Below are 24,066 nucleotides of genomic sequence, written 5' to 3'. Positions count from 1 at the left end.
TCAACAATGAATGACACACATAGAAGACTGAAGAAAGTAAGACCAAAATAAAAGATGTGCATCACATTTGAAATGTGTGCTTAAAAAAAAAAAAAACCCACACAAAAAAACCCCCACCAAATAACAAAAGGTCTACTCATTCCATACATTTTTTAAAAGATGGCTATGCATTAAGATGAAAAGTAGAAATTCAGAAGCGTCATCAGGAAAGAATTATTAATTGTTGTCTCTATCACTTTTTCCTTAAGATATATCTAAGGTCTCTACCACTTTCATCCTTTTCTATATGCTTTCTCTAAACATGAGCTGCTGGCCATAGCCAGACACAGGCTAGCATGCTGAACTGCCCCTCCATCTGATCCAGCAACACTGTTCATATGATTAAAGAGCTTAAGCCCCAAGATTTACCAAAGCCTTTAGATGCAGTACAGTGTGAACTTGCAAGGCTTTCAAAAATCTCTGCAAAAGGATCTGAAAATTTTGGTGTTGGCACACCAAGGTTGTTCACACACACACATCTTGGAAGCCATTACAAAAGCAAGCATACTTTATACAAGACTCAACCACATCTTCAGAAGCCTTTAAATAAACACAGATTTTGCAAAAAAATTTTGGTCTGGTCCAGTCTACATTTTCCAGAAAACAAAGCTTCTAGAAAACGAAGTTACTATTTCAGAAAAGTATTTTAGCTGGGGTCTCATCACAGAGGATCCTTTAAATGATTACAGATGCACATAGCCTACTTCTCACTTTGCACTGAATTCACGTATGAAGCCTAAAAAGTGAATGTAAAAGACCCCTTCACCTGCCTAAAGGATGTTAGAGATGTTTATTCAATCAGGACGTGGTACAGTGGCTTTGGTAAGGAGGATACTCAAGCCCACAGTCCACTCCCTGCTTTTTACAAGTCTTTTTCTGTTAAACAAATATTGAAGGCTTTATATCTTGCCATATTTCCTACACCCATCTCTAAATTAGGACCTGCTCTACTGTGGATACCGTTATTCTAGCACATAATTTTATCTTACTCCACAACCAGGGTATGCTGATCTCAGCTTAATCCATCTTCAAAATTAGTCTGGGAATTCAATATACAATAACCTTCCTAATCTGAAGATACTTTTAAGATGTCATAGCTGCTCTGAATAATGTGCAGCATGCCAAATGCCTGCCCACTCATAGCAAAGGAGTCGGTTTTGAGAGTATGCAGCATCTCATAGGATTACACAGTTCTCAGAATCAAGATCATCCACAGCCTTGGAAAAAGGCTCTTTTTCCTTTTTCACGTTATTATTATTGAAGAGTTAAAATAATGCATGTTCCAGCAACTGTGAAGATGTCTAGAATTGTTACTTTTTATACAGGAGGTGAAGCCAGGTGGTTAATTAATTCCATTTTCTTCAAGAGAGTTCACACAAATGCAGTTACTGTGGAACATAATTATGAAAAATGTACAACATTTTAGTATGTGGGTATGAATGCATTAAGGGTATTAAAGCTTGTCACGTTTATTTTGATGAGATGGATCATCTCAAAGGGCTCTTTTGCTTTTTGACAAAAAGGTTTCCCCCACCATCACCCACTTTTTGAATAAAGGCATACAAAGACACTATCACGTAGTTGTAAGAAAGCTTAATTTTCTAACATGACACATCCACAAAGCCTTTAAGGCTCATTCGTTTAGACTGTTACAAGAATAATGGCATACATAGGTGGATAATTAGCCTCATATTACATCAAATTGCATCAATAATGTTAACAATTATTGTAGTGTGGTTGTGTGCTGTTCAGTAGAAGTTTGGAGTTGGTTTCAACTGATTAGTGAATCAGTTCAAATACAAGTTGCCTCCATCACTGATTTCTATCCATTAGGTTCAAATAAAAGGTATGAATCACCAGGAATAATCAGATTGCTCCAAACTGAGAAAGCAGTAGACCTGCAAATTCAGTATACTACTAAACAGGCAATCATTAAGTCATGTATTTTATTATAAAAAATGGTATGGGAGAAGGGGAGAAAGATAGAGAGGCTTGAGCACCTGACAGATTATACCAAAATGCATAGGGAAAAAGAACAAAGGGAATACCAAAGGAAAACAGGCTGCAAGATACATTATTTCTTGCTTTCACAAGTATTTCTGCATCTCTTGGAAAAACTTGCCAGGTCTTTGGCAGGACAAAAAAGAAACAAGACATACTCCTATATAGACTTGGAATATGCTTTCTTTTAAGAAAAAAAGTAGCCTTTCATTTATATTGATTAAAACCATAATTTCTTCTCCCCTCTACCCCCCAATCATTAGTAGAAGCCATTATGCTATATTACACCATGTCATTTTAAGAAAAAAATACTCCAGAGAAAATTTTGCAGTTCCAGTCACAAGTATAGACTAACTCTCTTTTTCATAGTTCCCTTAAAAAAATTTTAAAAGAAATATCCAGATAAATGCTATTATTTGTAGCTAGATTGTATATGTAGCAATAACTTTAAATACTGTGAGTTCAGATTACTCTTGCTATGTCTTTTGCAGTTTTGTTTGCTTAGACACTTTATTAAATCAATTTGTAGTAAGAAATTAATGCCTTTGAGCACAAGACCAAATTGAAACAATACATTTAAGATGTGCTGCTCTACTATTTTAACTACAGCTAGATGCAGTTTTTGTTACCAATAACACACAAAGACAAGGTACTTTCCCCCTGTGCTTATTAAAACAGAAGATAAATCTATATTTTCTTGATTTTGAAAAGTTTCCTAGAAACACGATTGCAGAAGGCAATTGCATTATCATAAGACTGTTTTATTACTTATTTTTGTCTGTTGCAGCTTCAACTTGGGAAGACATGGTGAGTTAATGCTGTGTTCTCTCATTTTATTACATTCATGATCAAGTTGCACTGGGGAGGAATTTAGTTTCATTGCATCTAAAGAAACTGCTCAAATCAGCATGCACATTTCAACTGTTTACACATCCTCTTCTACCCTCAGTTACCTCAAATTTGGCAGATTTCTACCTTTCAGATTTCTACCAATACATTCCTGGGCCAGAATAAAGTTCAAAGGGGTCTCAGTTGGGCTTAAATCTGTAGCTACAACCTTATTCAGCTCCTACAGAGCCACGAATCATGCCTCAAGAAAGTGGGATACAAGAATTTCTCTGCTACTGCTTCTGTCTTGAGAGGAATCATTCTAATGCTTTAGCAAGAGAACTACAGAGTAGGCTTAGCACAGTGTTCATTGTGTATCACCATAATTTTAAGTAGCTAATCATTCCACTTTCAAGAACAAAGAGCCTGTTTGTTCCTGAGGGCCAAACAGAGGACCTTGGGCGCGCCATGCATTGAACAAACACCTTCATGTTACTCAAGAACATACAAAAAATTACCAATCCCTAGATCACATTGGATATTAGGAAAAAAATTCTTTACCATGAGGGTAGTGGAAAGACGGAACAGGTTGCCCAGAGAGGTAGTTGAGGCCTCATCCCTGGAGATATTTCAAGTTGAGTCTTAATGATGCTCTGAGCAACCTGATCTAGTTGAGGGTGTCCCTGCTTACTGCAGGGCGGTTGGACTGGATGACTTGTAGCGGTCCCTTCCAACTCAATTATGCTCTGATTCTATGATTCTGTAAGTCACTGAGGCAAGTCCATGTATTGCCCTGCTCCGCAACAAGGCAACTCTTACAGTATGCCAAGTGCCAGGCTGAAAATTTGGAACTTGGCAACTCAAGGCAAAAATAATGACATTTGAACACAGCATTGAAGCCAAGCCCTAAAACAACACAAGTGCCTCAGCAGCCATGTGTTTTGACTCGGTATCAATACAATCAGTTCATTGGCTTCTCCATGCCAATACTGTCTGCCTGACTCACTTCAAGTTGTTAATTCTCTAAGGTCATCTTTTAAATAATTTGACTGACCAGTACAAAACAGCTCTATGTCCTCCAGGACATACAAAGAGGCTCAAAATATAAAACAAATAATACAACAATTAAGTGTGGGCACTTATATGCTTATTTTCAGTGTTGGCCATTTATTAAATTTATTCTCAATAATATGACATATTTGAACTAAACAAACATCCAAAAAGGTAATGTAATTTGTACTCAGTACAGGTGGATCAAAAGAAAGGATACATGAACATGCACATCCCAATACCTAGGTACCAAAACCAGCAGTTTCACAGCACATGATAACTGAGTACAGAAGACAATACTCAAGCAAAGTATTAGAGAGCAAGAATATTGCCTTATAAATAATTTACCAATTTTTTTTACCTGGTCAGTCTTATGTTCTATGGGTTTGGTCTTTCTGGTGAAGTAAAGATACCAAAATAAATTCATTCTGTGAGTCCAAAATTTTATTTTGTTATTAGATTAAATGCTTGTTGGTTTTGGAGTAAGAGAATGTGCTGTTTACTGAAATCTTGCAACTTCATGATAAAAAGCCTATGCCATTCTTCTGAAAAGCATTAAAGAAACATGTTTCAACCTCATTTTTTTCCTCCCTAGCTATTTTCAAGATGTAACATGATGGATTCAGTATGAACTGACATGTCATTTCATATACACACTTTTCAGAAAGAAAAAAAAAAAAGATAAATAAATAAAGATATTTTCCCTTTATTTAGGACATTTAGATTCCAAAATACATGTGCTGTCTTGGATAACCTGTGCACTGCCTTCATCCCTCAGGCCTCTTCAAAATAAGCCTCTTGTCTATTTACACTGCAAAGTGTTTGGAGCATAAATTTAAGAGCTAAAATTACTTTAGTAACTATATACTCCCTGGCACAACAACGTTCTCACTTCCACTGGAACCTTTATACAGGGGAGTCAGAATTAATAACAACTCTGTACTAATCAAATTATAAACTTGTAAAAGTGGAGGGACAAATGAGAGGAACAAAAAAGCCTCTAAAAATTAGCTTCAGAATAAAAGTATGGATGTAACTCAATTTTCCAGTCAGTTCAGACAGATACTATTCAGAAACCTTTAACACTAGCTACATATTTTCAAGAACATAAACCAGAGTTTTCTAAAGATCCATCAGGGTGTTCCAAAATGCTTTACAGTGTTTTTTCCATTCTGTACCACAACCAGTTTCTATTCAGACACAGGGCAGAGGGGCAGCTGCAGAGAGAAGTCTCACTGGTTCAGGTTAGGACAAATCAAACCTGCGGGAAAAAAATGTGAACATCCCAAACCTACCTATGATTCCTGCTAGACTTGATGCTGTGGGAAATCAAATGATGCAGACCTCCACAATATCCCACATACATTCTGCTACAGGTTTGCCCTGCTTATTCTTAGATCAGCAATTTCCAGGAGCAAGAACATCTGTGTTTGTGTTCTGCAAGCAAGGAAGCTTCTGCAGGGAAATTTATCATCAGACTTCTCTACTTAGCTCCGATATTCCACATCACACACTGATGACAAATATACTGTACCAGTGCTTCAGCAGATATGCAAACAACATTATTTTACAGCCATTGAAAAATAAAGCTCAAAAAAAGCTTTTCTTGCTTTGGTTTTACCTCTTCTGAAGCAAACAGGACAAGCCTTGGCAAACCCGAAAGCCCTTTTTCCTTTATCTCTGGACAAAATCTGTATCTTGCCAAGTTCATAGCATACATATTCGAAACTGAGCCACCTGTAGAAGAAGAGATACAAATATCACACTAGCCACAGTCTTACCACCTGTCCTGTGTCTGAGTGCTTGACCTATCAGAGGGAAAAAAAAACCCAGCGTAGAATTAGCCTATAGAAGCACGCATCATAGCTTATTTACTCCTCAAAAGTGTACAGACATAAAAGGAATTTTGGGCCCTGCAGCATGCATGAAAAAAGAGCTACCTTGAACACACTATGAGGATATTTCCTGAACAGTAAGATCTGTGTCCAAACAGCCTTCTCAACAAAGAACACCCTGGAGCAACTCCTGCCCATTGCCACTGAAGCAGTGCCAGCTCAGCTGCCCACACCACAGTCAGCTTAGAGAGGGATATAGAGTGTCATGGGGAGAAAAAAAGCCACTAAAGGGAAAAAAAAAAAAAAAAGTGAATAAAACTGGAAGATCTGCAAGGTAAGATCTGGATAGGGCTTATTCACCTAACAGAGTTAAATAATAAGAAAAAGTTTTACATAAAAACTAGCACAAATCGATAAAATTTATCTTTATAGTGTCTCTATGTTTAATTAAGGAATTCTGCAGTAAAGGCAAAGATTCTACTGAAAATATACATAAAATCTGATGTGATTTTATCAGTCAGGACTGGATCCAGTCTTATATGATATCTTCATCAATGACCTGGATGAGGGGACAGCATGTATCTTCAGCAAGTGTGCTGATGGTACGAAACTGGGAGGATTGGCTGATGCACTGGAAGGCTGTGTGGCCATTCAGCAAGATCTGGACAGACTGGATTGCTGGGCAAAGGGGAACCTAATGAGGCTGAACAAGAATAAGCAGAGTCCTGCACTTGGGCAGGAATAACACCATGCAGCAATACAGATTAGGGGTTGATCTGCTGGGAAGCAGCTCCATGGAGGAAGACCTTGGAGTCCTGGCAGACAGTAAGTTATCCATGGGACAGCAATGTGCTTTCATGGCCAAGAAGGCCAATAGTATCTTAGGGTGCAATAAGAAGACTGTCCAGAAGGTCTAGGGAGGTTTTCCTCCCCCTCTACTCTGCCCTAGTGAGACCACATCTGAAGTATTGTGTCCTGGTCTGGCTCCCCAGTTCAAGAAGGGCAAGGATGTGCTAGGGAGAGTCCAACAGTGGACTACAAGGATGATCAGGGGACTGGAAGATCTGTCTTACAAGGAAAAGCTGAGAGACCTGGGATTGTTTAGCCCAAAGAAAAGACTTGGAGGGGATCTTACAAATGTTTACAAATATCTGAAGGGTGGGTGTAAAGAAGAAGGGGAGACTCTTTTCAGTGGTGTCTTGTGACAGGATGAGAGGCAATGGACACAAACTGGAACACAGATTCCACCTCATCGTGAGGAAAATCTTCTTAACTATAAGGGTGATGGAGCACTGGAACAGGCTGCCCAGAGGTTGTGGAGTCTCCTTCTCTAGAGACTTTCAAGCCTCATGTAGATGCATTCCTATGTGAGCTGCTCTAGGTGATCCTGCTTTGGAAAGGGGATTGGTCTCCATATCTGCACAGGTCCCCCTTCCAACCCCTACCATTCTATGATTAATATATTTATATATTAATATTATATTTATATAATATTATATATATTTATTTAATATCTATATATGTATATTACACCAATTATTTTTTTATTTATTTAGGGAAATTCCATGTTATTTATCTTTCTACTGATTACATGCAGGCCAGAGTTACTGACTTTGTTTTGTTTTTGCAAGAGGAGACATTCCACATTCAATTTCTCTTCTTACAACAATTTAGACAAACGTTTCACAACTAACTTGTTATCTGAATAATCTCTGGACTGATATTATTATGCTTCATTACTTCCACACAGTGGGCTGTAATGTTGCTTTACAGAACATTGGAAAACTGTGGCTTATCAAGAAGCTTAAGAAATATTTGTTTGGTTTGCCTTACCATAACATTTCCAAAAACTATCAAAAGTCAAAGGAGATAAGCTCATGACTCTCCCACTAAGATAAACTCTGGCTCTCACAGTTGATAGGCAGGATATACACATCAGTGCCCTCACTGGCTGGTTTCTAGCTGATAAATTGGCTCCCTGCCAACCAATTTGACTCAATCCAACAAGGCTCTTGGTAATATTGTTAATAAGGTCAGATTTTCCACATATTTATATTTAAAGTAGAATTGTTTTCATTCATCTGCTAATCAGATTCACAGAATTACTGCTAGAAACACATAATGAGCCCAGATGAAACAGTTGTGCGTGTCTGTGTGCGCATCACTGGATTCCTTAATGCATTTTTGAATACCCTTTATATATCAAATGTTCACAGAATCATTGTTTTGGCTGATTTATAATGGCTCAGCTTGAAATCTGAGCTGTTCCTACCTGGATTAAATATGCCATCACCTTCTTCCCAGCCTATGAACTCAATCATTTTTTTGATGACTGCTTCTTCCACCAACAGAAAAACAGGAGATACTTCATACGTGTATCTGAACAAAAATGAAAGCAATAGAATTGGTATTAACACGACAGAACTCATGCTGCAGAATATTGCTAAAACCTTTGCCTAGTTTCTTGCACCTTTCTTTAATCTCTCAGATGCTGACTACCATCAGCAGTAAAATCATGAACTAAAAGCACAATGAGTCTTAGTCTCTGACCGCATCCCGTTGACACTTCCACTCTCAGAGTAATACATCAGTTACCTTTAGATGTAGGTCACACACCCAAATTTCAGCTATAATCATCTATTGCAAGCAAAGATTATTGTTTGTTTAGGCTTTAAATTTGCAAGTAAACAGTAGCCAGGTAACCATTTGCATTCAACTCTGTGAAGAACACTTCAAAGGACACCAGAAACTGTGTAAGTCTAATTAAACCCTTTTTATGCATTCAGTAAAAACAAAAACAAAACAAAAAACACAAAAAAAAAACAACCAAACAAACAAAAAAAAACCAACCACCAAACAAACAAAAAAACGCCAAACAAAAAAACAAAAAGCACTCAAACTGGGTTTTAAAGTGTTGAAAAACAAAGATCTTTCCTTTTAAGCTCCACCTCACAAACTATAAAAAAAGGCCTTATCAGCTTAGCCAAGCTTCTGGTGAACTATTCAGGCAGTCCAGCCTGTTTTCTCTCCCAAATTCCTGCACAATCCCCACCTCCTCTCTAACACTGAAAACAAAGATCAGAAGGCCATGGAAGGGAGGGTGAGGAATGCAAAAAACAAAACCAAAAAAGTTGTTATTCCAAAACACATGCTAATTCGTCATCAAGAGGACAAAGAACTACACTTACACACTTGGGTTCAGTGCTTCTGTAATGAACCGAGCTACTAATGAGTAATAATCTATTCCAGCATACAGCTGATTGAAAAATCTTGGATGACCTGAAAATACAGATGAAAAGCAAGCAGTCACAGAGTATACATGAAAGGAGAATATTTAACAGGCCCTTTCAGCTGAACTGTGATCACTGCAAACCACGATTCACTCCAGCATTCTCTCAGAATTTCCCAAACTGACTGTTTTTTTCTTAGGTTAGACAATCCTTTTTCAAAGCAAATTTAATAAGCACTTTCAGGTCCCAAAACAAGGTTTGAGAGATGTAAGTAGTGCACAGAATGAATGTGAGTCGTTCACAAGTTTTACAAATCAAAAAAAGGGACTGACAACTGAGTATACACAGTGGATTTTAACAGTGGTCTTGAGAGGCCAGGAACACAGGAACTTGTCAGTCTCAGGCAGCTGTACCTGTACTCCCAAAGTCTCAATATTGATGGAGTGAGGCACAGTAACAGCTTGGAAAACCTTGGTGCAGACTTAAAATGACAGGTTCAGAGAATTTGTTTTCCTGCCTTGAAACACCAAGAGATAACTAATTATGAGAAAATTCTATGCTGCTAGTGACTATAAAAACAAATCAGTTCAGTGGAAATCACCACCCAAATTTTAATCCACAGCATACTACTTTTGCATGCAAATACAGGTAAACTGTATGGCTCAATTTATATTATACTTGGGGATTCTGTAAATGTTTATACTTAGATTAAAGACTATCTGAAAAACATTTTTAATATACAATATCCTTTCTAATGTGACATAGCATAACAAATGAAATTCTGAAAGCAATTTTCAAAGTAAAATAAACAGAACACCTTCCAGTAACTCAGTAATTATATCTGCAGATTAGTACATTCTCCTGTAGATTATTATTGCTACTTTACTATCAGTTTCAAAGGCATGGGTTAACTCTCCAAATTATTTTATGGTTTGATTTTAATTCTCAGTGTAATTCTCACAATTATTTTACGTTAGTGACTGTAGCAGGGAACACGCCCTGGAAATGCACAACTAAATATATCCAATATCCTTCCCACTTTCTAAAACACAGCCTAAGCTATGCCTCATCTGAAATCCTGTGCTACTGATCCACAGCACTATTTCCTGAGCAGATGCTGTTCATCTCTTTTTGCTAAGATTGAATTATAGTACACATGTTGCAGAAAGGTTAGCCACAGACAGCTAATCCTGCAGAGATGTGCTGTACTGTCTCTGAAACACTGCAGGCTCTTTTCTCATGGTGTCTGGAACAGGAATTACTGCCTATCAGCAAATTAACACTCTCTAAGAGTATTGCTCAAAAAGAGCAACTCTAAATGGGGGATAATATGGTTTGCACAAGGACAGGGACTGCAGCTCCACTCAACACCATTCAGACAGCAGAACATCACACACAGAAGCCCTTCTCCTGCCTGCTTAGCTGGACTGTAGTATTGTAGCTGTCTAGGTAATTTTCATAGGATTTCAAAATGACAGCATCTAAAGTCAGTGGCATTACAGAAACCAGCTTTTCATTAGTTTGCAATGACTACACAATTTAATCAAACCCATGGTGACCAGCATCCAGTTAAAAAAGGAAAAGACAGCCAAATGTTTGCAGATTTCTGCAGGCAGGCATAAAACATTCACACCCCTGGTTTCCTGAAAGGTGACAGAACTATGTAACCATTATCCCATCTTCCGAGGTTAGCATGCAAAATAACTTCATTAGAAATCTCATTCCTACTGGTTTTGACACTGTATTGTATAACATCTCGGCAGAGTTGCAAGAGTTTCTGATGAGATTCTCCAGTGTCCCTCATTTCCAGGTCAAGGATCTGCTTCAGTGTTTCTGGGGCTTGCCACTCACAAACCTAGTCATGGGGAAAGGGGAGACACCAGTAGCAAACAGGTTAGCAAAGAAGAAAATCCTATAAAGGTACAGGGTAAGGAACATATTTAGCACTGGTTTGACAAAACTGCCCATATCAGTGCCGCAGGAGACAAAAAAATATCTCTGGTAAACTAATCTCCCAAGATCTTGTTTTTACTGTGTCTCAGGCATTGCCTGACCATAAAAAAAATCACCCTGTGGAATGCTGCAAGGCTGAAATGCAAGAGACCTGCAGGTCAAATTCTCTCCTTAGCTGAAGATTTGTTATCACAGCATTTTCACATGCCTTTCTGCCAAGGGATGGGAACAACCAGTCTATAACCAAAAGGAAGCACGTTTCATTTGCTCTTTCCCCACAGTGAGGATTCTGCAAAACCCATAGCTGTCTCCTAACATTGCTTTTTCATCAAAGTACCACAGGCATTGTTCCTCCTCCTCCAATAGCAGTGCCACTGAGAAGAAAAGAAATAAATGTCCCCACTCCAAACAACAAAAACACTGCACCCATTTGTAATCTCAAAGAAAGTGACCATTGTACTCTGAGATGAAAAAACTCATTATTTTCTGGCAAATACGTATGCTAATTTTGTTATTGAAAGCTTTTATAGTATGGTCCTTCTTAATTTGGAAGGCTGCCTTTTTATTTCAGAGCCAGGCACAGGCTAGAAGCAATTCTGAGGATACTTGAAGTACAATAAAATATGGCTTAGAAAAAAAATTGTTTTATTTTTCATTATCTTTGTTACAAATCCTCAACAACATACTATGGCTTTACCTTTTCTGTTACATCATCAGCTTTCTGGATTACTTCTTCCATTATAATTTTGCAAGCCTCTTCCACAAACTTCTCTCCTGCCTTTGAGTCCATTATTGGACCATTTAGGATGACCCCATCCACCAAAACAGCATTCTTCTTCTTCTGGAGCATGTCCTGTTTGCAAATATCAACTGTAAGATAAACAACTCGCTATTAGAACAAGGTTTATTAGAACAAGATGTAATCAGCTTAAGAAAAAAAAAAAATCACATGGGCCTCTAAAATGTACAAAATTCCTGGATTTTGGTGAAAGAATCTTTACAGACACAAAACCCCAATGTGTATTACTACAAACAGAGATTGTTATTATGTAGGCAATAACAGGCTACTGTGTTACATCCACTGCTTTCTGTAGCATACAAAAGCATGCAATGCACCTCCAAACACATAGAAAAATACAATTCTGGCCTAGAACACGATACAGCTGGATAAGCAGAAATAAAGTGCAAGATAATAGGCATTTTTTTTTTAGCTGAAAATGTTTCCCTCTACATGTCATCCCTCCTGCTCCCTTTTACTCATGAAATACTTTCCTTCATTTCCTTTATCTTTCTTTATGCTGTTCCTTCCCACCAGCTGAGTCTTCTTTGCAAAGTGTTTCATCAACCAAGGCTCCATGAAAGATAAAATCTTTTGAAATAACTGTCAATATCACATACCTGTCCTTCTCTCCTTTCCACTCTTACTCTATTAAGTGCCCTCAGTCACATGGTAAAATAATTTGCTGTGCAGACTATCTTGTTTATTCACTTCTCCAACAACGATGTCTTTCCTCTCCCTCACCTTTATGCACAAGATGTGCTCTTCTAAGGGGCTCCATAGCATATTGCTACCTCCTCTCTTACATTACTTCTGGAAGCACATCCAAGATGCTTATAAGACACTAACCAGTGGCAACAGCCACGGATCTATTTCATGTATTGATTTCATATGGTAAGATCAGGACTCTGGTTTTAATCAAGGTGAGGATAAAGATGAAAGTGAGACATTTGGAGATACCAAAGGAACAGACATTTGAAACAGTACAGTGCTGAAAGGAGAAGCACTAACTACCACATCCAAATTATCTGGGTCACAGACAGCACCTGCCCCCTGATCTTGCTCTAGAAACTGTAATATCTATGAAGCCAGGCAGCACTGGCTTGAAGAGTCATCATTTGCAGTGAGGAAGGTGGAAGGGTAAAAAAATGCACAAAGGAAAAAGTTGTGTCCTCAGAACAACTTTATCTTCTGCTTTACCTTTTGCTCCAGTTATGAAGTGCACAAGAAAGGTAGCTTTTTCACAGGTCTAAACAAACAACTGAATTTCCAGAATACTGCCAGACACCACAGTCTGACACATTCATCATGTTTATCATAATTACAGTTCCTCATACACAGGAGAGTATAGAAGAACAGCAGTGCAGCCTGGAAAGGTGGATGACTTCAAGGTCCATTGATTGAAAGAAACCTTGTCAATCCCATGAGCTTTATTTACTGATGACTCAGATAAGCTATTCAGTTCACTTTCACTCCTCATGAGAAATGTGACAACCATGATCAAATTCTAACATGAGTCAGAACCTCAGGCTTCCCATAGCACTGGTGGCAAAAATGAGGCCCAGACCCTCTGCATTTCTGAAATTACTTCTGTTTTTAATCCAAAGGGGCAACATACTAAATTCCATTGAACAGAGTAACCTTCAGCACTTCATTACTGGAGAAGTATCAATATTCTTGTGGGACAGATACAGAACTAGCAGGTAAGAACTATACCATCTTTAGCAGGCAAAGCAAGCAAATCCCAAATGCCCATTCTCATCACACTTCCCAGCACACCACAGCAGAGGCACTGTACAGAAATTGCAGCTTTCAGTAAGTCTTAGTAGTTTTTCTTTTCAGAGAGAAGCCTCTAAGTCAACTTTGCAAGGATTGAAACCCCAGGTGTTAACCAGGAATTGAAAGGCACCAGGTCTTTGGGTGGATGGAACAAAGACTGGTTTTGGATTGTGAGTTAGTTATTTGATTCATAAATAGCTGCCTTAACAGAAAAAAATCTCAGCCTTGCCATCCCCGTGTATGTGAAAGGTGGTTTGATTCTATGTAAAAATAAAAAAAAAAGACAGGATCTGAAAAAACTTCTCCAGCAGTACGTCACAGACTACAGACACACAGATATTGATACTTTCAGTTACAGGAAAAAGAGAGGACAGAACAAGAGAACTTACTACACACTCCCCACATCCCGGATTTAGGGCAGGGTTTTTTTTGTGGGGTTTTTTTTGTTGGGTTTTTTGTGGGCTTTGTTTGTTTGTTTGTGTTTTTTTGGTTTGGTTTGTTTTTTTTTCTTTGTTCCACCTCTCAGATCTTTGACCGAACTAGAGCTGTGAAAAAGCTTTCTGCTGGTAACTCCATCAACCCTAGCTAGTTCTGATACTTTTGCACAGAGATAAGATACTAGTACTTCCATGACTTTACAATTCTCTCTCCCAGAAATTCTGGGAAAAGCAAAAGCAGAACTTTTACATTACTTTTTCAACCAGGTCCTAAGGGGTTTGGGTGATGGGTCTAATAGCAGCTATTTGTTAGCAGGTCTGCTCCCCTCAACAGAGTTTTAAAGTCTCCATAGGATTCTGTGGAGCCAGAGGAAGATCCTCTGGAAAATGAGCGATAGCCCCTAGTTCCAAAGCAACTGTGCTTGGCCTCAGGCACAGTCTGTGAAACAAAAAGGCAAAGTAGAGGAGTCAGAAGAAAGGTAGGGAAAAGAGCCTTCACTTCAACAGCAATTTACCTGTGTAAGGTTCCAGCAGAGTTCAGGACTTAGTCCACACTATATTTCATGAAATGACACACCTAGCAATTATTTACTACTTTCTCAGCACTAATTTGTAGTCACTTACCACTTCAATCTGAATTTGGTGAGCAAAATCTGCCCTGGAACATACTTCAGGACTGTTAATGGAATATAATATGAACAACTATTTCACCATCAGCAGCTAAATCAAAACCCAAACATAGATCTTTTCTGAGGTAAATGTCTCCAGGTTTTGCAAGCCACTGTTGGTTATATACACTATTCCCATCCCTCACTATTTTAATGCAAATGCTCTGATACTTAATCTGCTACTTACAACTGTCTGACTTTTGGAGATCTTATGAGAAAAAACAAGCTCTTACTGAAAAATAAATTTGTTTCCTCATGGCTTCAGCAAAAACCTTGAGGAAAACTAAGCAGATTATTAACGTCTGAATTTCCGTAACATTGTTTTTCTTTTTAGCATATTTTACAACAAGACCCTATAACCAATTTATTATGTTTTAAGTGAGTGAAACTACAGAAAGATTCAAATTTCACTTTTTGTCACAATACCCAAGTTAAATATCATGCTTTTAACACCTTCTCAGAGCTCAGCATTCATGCTAAGAAATACACACACTACTGTTATGAGCTGATAATCCATGCTGTCTCTTTAAAAAAATAAAAATAAAAATAAAAAATAATCATACTTCAAATGCTTGAAACATTTTCCAAGAATTTTGGGCATTTTACAATACCTGTCTCAAACACATCTGATTGCACCAAGGCAATGTGTTCCATATGGATAGTACTTCATAGAAACAGGATCTTGTCATGTATACCTTTTTTGTTTTCAAACATGACAGGCAAACAAAGTAGAGATGTGGCTGCAATGAATATATTCTTTTCTGTTTAAGAATACAGAAGCAGACTGTTAAGCAGCCTTCTGGAAACAGTCTTCTAGAAAGTATATCAAATGCAATTTCAGCCAAAAGGCTCCAGGCTTGAAACAGTACTAAAACTTTACCAAATGCAAGTGCTTTACATCAGAGATTAAGGATTATTGATTGTTCAAGATATCTTTCTGCAAAAGAGAAGACTTGATCCTGCCAACATTGAAGGTAACTGGCTATTTAGCCACTGGCTTCAGCAGCAGCAGAATCAAGCCCAAAATTCTGACATTTCATCATAAATGAAATATTCTGTTACAGAAGCCTAAGGATTTCCAACTAGCATTTCATTTTTATGATCATTATTATTTTCCCAGCAGGAAACAAATTAATTTGAGCTCAAATAACGTACAGAAAAATAAACATTTGCACTACCAAGTATTTTTAAAAGATGCATCTGTGTTTCCATAAACAGACAGAAACTTTCACTGCTAAATTCCTGCACTACAAAAAGAAACTAGAGCCTTGTACTTGGCACCTTCCGACAACATTTGGGAGAATAGAACAAAATGCCCAGAAGGATTTACTGCTCTCAGGGAAAAAGCAGAAACAGAAGGAGGTGGTTGTGAAAGAGTAGCTTGTGCTTGAATGCCAGAGGCAAATCCTATTCAGTCTACACTGACCAGTCCACACCACGGAGCAGTCAAGTGAATGCAAAAGGCTGGCTTTGACCAAAGAGCATTCCTGCTCTGCAACAACTGTGATAATAATTGCAAACAATCAGAAATGGCTTTTAAATTTCTCATCCTGTATGATCTAGCCATCGTTCTTGCAGGAGACTTTGGGATTTGTTTTCAGTGTGTTGAGCAAAAGAAAACAAACTTTAGTGTCAAGACTCCACACCACCACGTTTAATGGATCGCTGTGGTGCCATATTGTGTATCAAGGTATTAAAACACAACCCTGTCCCGCAATATGCAGCTCTTTGAGTCTCTTGGCACATGAAATCTTCAAAGACATTTTTGTTTCTTCAATCACTGCTTTCTGTATGACTATGACTGCAATAAAGCCACTCCAGTTCTAAAGGCAAAATATATCACTTCTTAGTAAACTGACTCCCCAGGCCCATTGCCAAGTAAAGCAGATTCAGATTTCTTAGAAACCAGTATATAAGTTGACTTGGTGTTCTGGCAAAGCCATTCATATGAAAAAGAAAGTAGGCTTAAGTATGGCAGAGCTCATTCAATTGCCTCTATACTACATGTTCCTGTTTTTCAGGTTAATGGACCAGGCCTGTGGACAGGGAACAAGTTGGGTGCTTCCCTTCAGACAGTCTCTAACAGCTCCCTGCTCACAGGAACTCTGCAAAAACACAAAAGTGACCTTTACAGAGCAGGAAAACAAAAGTGCTTGTGTCCAGGCTCAAAGGCTCCTCAATGGACTCACTGAGCACAATGCTAACGCCAAAGGGCAACAGTACAAGCTGGTCCTATTCTCCACCCCACACCTGAAATTCCTATTCTGAAAGGAAGGGTTGGGAGAAGAGAGAGAGAAAACTGGAGGCGAGCCCAAGGGATGACCATCTGACAGGGGATCCAAGGTCCAAGCTAGGAGAGAGGTTCTGCTTTCAGAGGTGTTTTCAGAGGCCTGAGGGGACACCATTATTAGCTGAATGCTCATCACATGTTGTGCCCATTCACTGTGTGCCAAGAACTTGCCATGCATAACAGTACTAGGCAGGATATGCTAATAAAATAATAATTAAAGAAGCAGAGAAGAGCTAATAAACAAGAATCAGGAAATTTTATTCAGACAAACCTTAGAAATTGATGTTAGTATTTAATAATGACTTCTCAATGCCCTACCCAAGCAACAGCAAAAATGATTCATGCTGTAACATTTCCAATTAGGATGAAAAGCTGTGGAGAATTGGAATTCACTTTGATGAGAAACTGAGAAACGGCAGATACCAGCCATGGAATGGAAACACCAACTCCCTGACCCCAATGAGATTCTCTTACCTCACATGTTCCAATTTTTGACACCTGCCAACAGCGCAGCGAGCACCTGAGAAACAAAATGGCTTTTACTTTAATTAGAAGTTGCATGTTGATAATGAACATTTAATGAAGATTCCTTTTTCTAAGGGAAAAGTTAATACATCTGCAACTTCCAAGTCAATTGCAGGTACTGTGCATGGGATAGCAAAGTTAACTTCAGGAGGCTGAGATCAGACAGTGACAAATAGATGTGTGACCCACATAGAATTCACTGCTTCCCATCTACAAAAAAATGAAGTAAAAATACAGCTGAGGCCTTTTTTCCAAATGAAAGTCCTGCAACTTTATTTAAAAGAGTCCATGACAGCCTGTAATTTCATGCAAGAACTGTTTTCTAGTCATAATGTAAAAAAACAATTTTTAACTCTGCTCTTTCAAAAAATCAACAAAAAAACCAGTATTTTACTAAAACTCAGTAATTTTCTGGGATTCAATGCAAGTTAAAATGCAAAAATAGATGGAAATTCTACATTACATTTTAGGAAGTTTTACCTCTATGTTCAAGTTAGTCAAAACAACTTTTTTTTTCCCTCTCACTTCCTCTCAACATCATGAACATTTGCTAGTCACTAACAGAGGGAAGCTGGTGCATAGCACATCCAGATGTAACATTCCAGCCCACTAGGTCCACTGAGCTATGTAGATATTCATATTTTATTAGCAATTATGTACAGCAAAGTAGTTAATCCACTTTCAAAATGGAGCAAGTTTTCTTGCACAGACCATTATAACGTTGTTGGTGAGATCAGCAGAGACCAGTCACACCAGAGACACTCAGCAGAGCTCTGAATATATCACTTCAGATCACATCTGCTCAGCTTTTCCTTTGTGGTTTGGGGAAACTATTTCTGAAATACAAGAGACCAAGCTTCTGGGTGACAGTACACAGTGGCAAGTGCCAGCAGAAGACACTGGCAGCCCGTTTCAAGACCACCAGCCTGGATGATGCCTGCTAGAAGCACAGATCTGACCATGCACGAACCTCCCACCAAGCAAACTGTGTGATCCCTGCAAAGCAGCTGAAAGAGACCCAGACTCCCCACCCTACCTGAAGTCTGACTGCATCCATGATCCCAGTTTTCCATTTTTTAATCCAAGGAAGGCCAGATAACTTATTTTTGTTGGTTTGTGGGCTGTTTGGGGTTTTTTTGACCATGTCAAATCAGTCAGTTAAGATCAGCATCAGCACTGCAACCAAATACTTGCTTGCTCTCCTTCAGGCAAGTCTAACAGTTTCCAAATGTGACATATTGCCCCAAAAGGGGAGGTCAGCAAACCCTGATGGAGTAGGTCTGCTGCAGAAAAATGAGCTTAAGCAGCTCAATGAGACACAGACTGTCTTGCAGTGTAACTACCAGAGGGACACCAAGCTGCTTATGAGACAACCTTTCTTGTTGAAACCCTGACATTTGCCAATGGATAAGATCATATTTATGAAGCTTTTCAGTTTAAATAAGGTGAGACATGATAAAGGGCAGAGACACGTAAGCTTCAGAGCCAAAAGCTTTTCCAAATTATCTAGATCTACCCAGCTATTCTGTAGAGTTATTGCTACTTTGCTGACAGAAGACCTTGGTCACTAAGACCCACTTTCCCCATTATGTTTATGGAACAGAAAAACCTCTTTTCCAGTGACTTTTTTCTTTAAAAATACTTTTCTATTTGCTGAAACTTGCCAACTTTTTCATTAAAAAAAAAGTAAAAATCAACATTTACTCAGGAAACAGCAATAGAGATGGACATATATACATTTGAACCACATCAAAGTCTCTTTTTATTACCCTTGGTCCAGTCCTGACAATAATCAACAGAAACAACTTCCACTGACACACCACAAAACAACCATTTAAATTGTCTTTTAAAACGGAGGGAAAATGTCAGAGAAATACAAAGGCATATATTTCAATGGGTCCATTTTTTGTGTCTTGAACATGTAATAAATGCTTATTGAAATGCAAATGGCCTGTATAGAATCAGGCTGCTTAAAATAATCAAGGGCAGGGAAACTAAGGCACATGAAATCTAAACTGTTTAATAGGCAATAACAGCTGAATCAGTATGCAACAAGATCTCCCAGTGCATTAAAAAGTGGCAATTCTTAGTTGTATAAGTGACAGCTTAAAAGATGCCTTAATCAAGAGAGAAAAATTATTTATTGAATGTCTCAAATGTCAAATTAAGCTTCTTCACTAAATGTTCATTAACTGCCAAGAAAATTTTTATTCATCTTAAAGTACAATGAATGCACTCAACACAGAATGGCTTCATTTGATGCAAGCTTCATTTCTTGCAAACCTAACGTTTCCCTTCCTGTGATGAAGTGATATTAGCAAAGATCTTAATATCTTTTTTATCCTATCAAAGACACAGAAGAGATCCTATGCCTCTGCTTGGACCAGAATACTAACCCAAGTGTCACATTACCAGAGCCTTAAAGTAACCCTAACTTCCAGCATGTTTTACCATGTTTCACATTACATCTGTTTGAGATAGCAACACAGCCAACATCTTACATGAAATATATGTTTGCTCAGTTATGTCCCTGGTCTGCTGGCAGACACAAACCACGTAATGCCCCAAACTTAACATATACCCACTGGGCAGGCATCAATTCAGGCATTAAAAAGGCAGCATATTGCATAAATGCTGCCTGCTCCCTTCCTCTTGTGGTTTCCAGCTCCAACTCGTACTTGATGAGCTAGAAACAATTTGCTAGACACTCTGCTTAATAGACTCAGCCTTTACGCCCTACAAGGGAACACCTCACCTAATATTTTTATTCAAATACAGAATTCTCCAGGCTTTCTCCCTGGAAAAACAACCTTGTAAAGCTATGCTGAGGCCAAATGACTGAAGCATATATGCAGTCAAGGCCCATTTCTGCTACCTGGTCCCCAGTCACACATGGGGATTTTGCTGCCTTTTGTAATAGTGGAGGCAGAGCCTAGAGAATCCTCTTTCCCATCTCCATGCAGTCAAAAAGGCTGCCCTTGTGGACAATGCTGATAATGTCCAAGAGAAATTAGGCCCAATTAGCAAAAAGCAAGATGAATCCCACAAGAATTCACTTTCAGATACATTAATGGTTTTTAAAAATCAATGTTGCCACCCAAGAGTGCTTCCACTGCGTTCACAGCCACAGTAGCCACCACGAGGATAATTCTGTGCACTGGGAACCTATCCAAGTCACCACTGCAATGGTGCCCACTTTGCCAGCTGCTCCAGCTGTGCAAAGAAAATATGAAGCCACGGCTACAGCAGACAAATGTCCTCCAGTCTGTGTCCTACATGCTTTCCCATATAACCTTAACAAAACCCAGCTATGATCACACAGAATCAGTACTGAGAGGAGAAAGCCTGCATATACCAGCCTAGAAAGATCTGTTTTTTGTTGGTTTTTTTAAAAAAAAAACAAAACAAAAAACAAAAAACCAAACAAACAAAAAACCAAACAAACAAAAAACCAAACAAACAAAAAACCAAACAAACAAAAAACCAAACAAACAAAAAACCAAACAAACAAAAAACCAAAAAACTTTCAGGAGGCAGCAAAGACCCTACTACCTCAAAAAACATGCACCTCATTTCACCAATGGCTCTGCATAATGAGCAAATCTTTCTCCAGATCCCAAACCACTTAAATCCACAAATAAACAGGCCACAATAAACATCCCCAGCAAAGGTTACAGTGCAGCCCAACTTCATTCACATTCCCACAGATGTGAAGTTCACTTACACAGACACAAAACACAGCAAGCCACCAAAGGCAGAGGAAAGAGGAGGGGACAGAGAGACAAAAAAAATTCTGATGAAAGCAAAGTAGGCAGAAGTTATAGATAGTACTGATGAGGAAGGAAGACGGGCTGATAAACCCACAGTAACAAGGATGGGGATTGTCACCAGACTCATTCTGTCTTACCAATAAAAGCCAAGGAGTTTGGAAAGAAATTAAACTTTGGGTAGGCTACTTTGGGCAACATTTGAACAGGAACACTATTACTCAGCTGAATGGAACAACAAAATATCTAGTGACCACTAGCATCTTATCTTTGAGTTGTCTTGGCAGAGTATATTAAAACAAGCTGCATCCAAAGTGAACCAATTCCAGAACTGCTACTACTGCTACCATTATCAGCTCTGCTGGTGATGCTTGTACAGTACACTTAAGCTCCTGTGCATGCTACAACGTACCTACTGTATACCAGAGTTCTCCTGTAAGTTTACAAAGCTCATTCCGTTTACAGCAAATTAAGAAAAGGTAATCATTGTCCTTAACTATTAAGCTTCTCGCATTCTTATATTTTCTCAATTTCAAATGTATTATTTTTGTTTGGATATATTCCACCAAAAAAAGTACTAATGACTTGGCTCACCCATGAATGCAAGAGACTGAACCTTTGGAGACAACCAGCTAGGACACTTTCTTAACCTATAAGTAAAAAAGTTTCTAGTGTCTCATCCATGCTTAGAATAAAAAAACAAAAGAAACCTACTAGATCCCAAGCCTTTTAGCTGTTCTTTTGTAAGATATTCCCAGTTTAGGATAAGTAGAGAACCTCTTATTAAGAACATTGACCTTGTGGGAAGGAGGTCTACCACCTGCAAACACTCCTCGCTGACTCAGCATTTTCCACCCACAAAATCAAGGAATTCCTCGATTTTTAACCTTGCAAATAATGGCATACCTAAAGCCTAAGAATACCACAATTTAGTCTCTTCTGACTTTCCAAGCTTCTACAGGAGTCTCATTATTGCGTTAGCCATAGATCTCCCATGTTCTCAATTTTCAGAAACATATGGTCAATTTTTCCTTTTCATTACACAGTGATGCAAGGCCTTGCTGTTAATGCAGATAAACAAGTTAACTTGACAAGACATTTATTAAGCAGGATTAACTTCTCTCTTTCCGAGACCTTTTGCTCCAAAGCAAATCAATGTATTGCCATCCTTTTTTTTTTTTTTCCTTTTTTTTTTTTTCTTTTTTTTTTTTTTTTTTCTGATGCCATAAGAAGAAAATTAACATAAAAGGCACCACTCTTTAAAGATCGTTTATTTCAACAAAAATACTATTCTGCCGTGCTGCCATAAGAATTATCGCAAACCCTCTACCGTATTAAACCGTTCTGGCTACATCACAGCTGCGCTTTAACTAGAGCAGGTTACAGACGGTTCCGGGCAGCCCCTCCAGCAGGCAGCCCCGCTCCTCCCGCACCTTGGTCCCGAACTGACCCTGCCTCCCTCCTCAGCCCCGACGTCCCCCTCCACCCCGGGCTCGCTGATAGCCGTGGCGGAGAAGGCTGCGGGATCCCCCGCAATCCGGCGGCCGGCAGAGGGAAGGTGTTAAAAGCTCGAAGCGGGCGGCGAACGAAGCTCCCTCCCCCCTCCTGCCCCTGCCCCTCCGCCCGGCCCAGAGATCGCAGCCCCGGCGGCCGCAGCCTCTCTAGAGCGGGGGGAAGGAAGAAGCGCTCCGGCCCCAGCAGCGTTTACCCTCCATCTCTCGCCTTCGCGATGGGAGCCGAGTACGGGCGGGAGGGGAGACACCTCCCCGGCGTGGCCGCTCTCCCCCGCCGTCCTGTGCGGGCCGAGCCCGCAGCCTCCGCCCCGCACGCCCGGCTGTTCCCTGCGGGCTGCCTATTAATACCCTGGGAGCCGCTGGCCCCCAGCCAGCCACCTCCTCCGGCTGGGGGGAGCGGGTGCTGGGGCACGGCCGGGCCCAGAGGTGGCAGGGAAGGGAAAGGAGGGGCGGGGGGAGCAGCCCGCAGTGTTTCCTTGCCCGGGTGCCCCCTGGGTGTGAGGAGGAGGCTGTCGTGGAGGAGGAGGAGGAGGAGGAAGAGGAGGAGGAGGGTGGTTTCAGTGGTCGGGAGCTGCGGTTACTCCCGAAGGTGTGGGCTTGTGGCTGTGACAGAGTTTGTTTCGGTGCCTCCGAACCTGGCCCGGTGCCTGAAAGCCTTTCCAGAGGAGGATGACGAAGATGATCAGAGGAGCACCTCTCCTATGAAGACAGCCTGAGAGAGAGCTGGGTTTCTTCAGCCCGGAGAAGGCTCCAGGAAGACCCTATAGTGGCTTTCAGTGCCTGAAGGGGCTACAGGAAAGCTGCAGAGGGACATTTTACAAAGGCATTAAGTGACAGCATGAGAGGTAATGGCTTTAAACTGTAAGACGGTAGGTTTAGATTACACACTAGGAAGAAATGTTTTGGTGTGAAGGTGGTGAGACTGGAACGGGTTGCTCAGGGAGGCTGAGGATATCTCATCCCTGGAAAGGTTCAAGGCCAGGTTGGATGGGGCTTTGAGTTACCTGGTCTAGGTGGGAGGTGTCCCTGCCCACACAGGGGGGGTTGGAGCTGGATAATCTTCAAACTCCTTTCCATCCCAAACCAGTCTGTGGTTCCCAGGGAGGGAGGGGTAGCAAGTGTGGTTGGGCCATCCCTGTAGGCAGCTGCTAGACCCAAGCAGCCCTGCCCACAGACTGCTGCTCCTCAAAGCCTGTCCTGGCACCACCAGCTGTGAGGGGTGTTTTTAAAGCTTCCGAGTGAGTTGTGGTTGACCTTCTTATCACAGTTTATTCCAGGACACCAGCTCCGTTCAAAGCCACACAAGCTTTCGTAATTCTCATCCCCTTATATCCTCTTAATTGCTACCTTTTTTCTTTGTTAAAAAGAAAAA

The 24,066-nt window shown here is 39.8% G+C and overlaps 2 protein-coding genes across 5 annotated transcripts in view; one reads left to right on the top strand and one right to left on the bottom strand.

The window, feature by feature from the left end:
- The window catches only part of GADL1 (glutamate decarboxylase like 1), an 83,631-nt gene extending 60,613 nt beyond the window's left edge, over window positions 1-23,018 (bottom strand). Inside the window, exons 1-6 of one of the 4 annotated variants that reach the window (XM_071735440.1) lie at window positions 22,889-23,018; window positions 11,634-11,806; window positions 10,712-10,838; window positions 8,942-9,032; window positions 8,026-8,132; window positions 5,540-5,655 (exon numbers count right to left, since the gene is read on the bottom strand). In XM_071735440.1, coding sequence (XP_071591541.1) covers window positions 5,540-5,655; window positions 8,026-8,132; window positions 8,942-9,032; window positions 10,712-10,838; window positions 11,634-11,806; window positions 22,889-22,895 — 621 coding nt within the window. In that variant the 5' untranslated portion in view covers window positions 22,896-23,018. Of the gene's footprint in view, window positions 1-5,539; window positions 5,656-8,025; window positions 8,133-8,941; window positions 9,033-10,711; window positions 10,839-11,633; window positions 11,807-14,554; window positions 14,575-22,510; window positions 22,621-22,888 lie in introns of those variants that run through there. The other 3 variants (XM_071735443.1, XM_071735442.1, XM_071735441.1) reach the window with 3 other exon arrangements.
- The window catches only part of TGFBR2 (transforming growth factor beta receptor 2), a 318,252-nt gene that overhangs the window by 132,930 nt on the left and 161,256 nt on the right, over window positions 1-24,066 (top strand). The gene's annotated exons all lie outside the window — the stretch shown is intronic.

The sequence above is a fragment of the Heliangelus exortis genome, chromosome 2, assembly GCF_036169615.1.
Source record: "Heliangelus exortis chromosome 2, bHelExo1.hap1, whole genome shotgun sequence".
NCBI lineage: Eukaryota > Metazoa > Chordata > Aves > Apodiformes > Trochilidae > Heliangelus > Heliangelus exortis.
The sequence above is the reverse complement of the archived record's forward strand: the minus strand, read 5'-3'. Positions and strand labels throughout refer to the sequence as shown.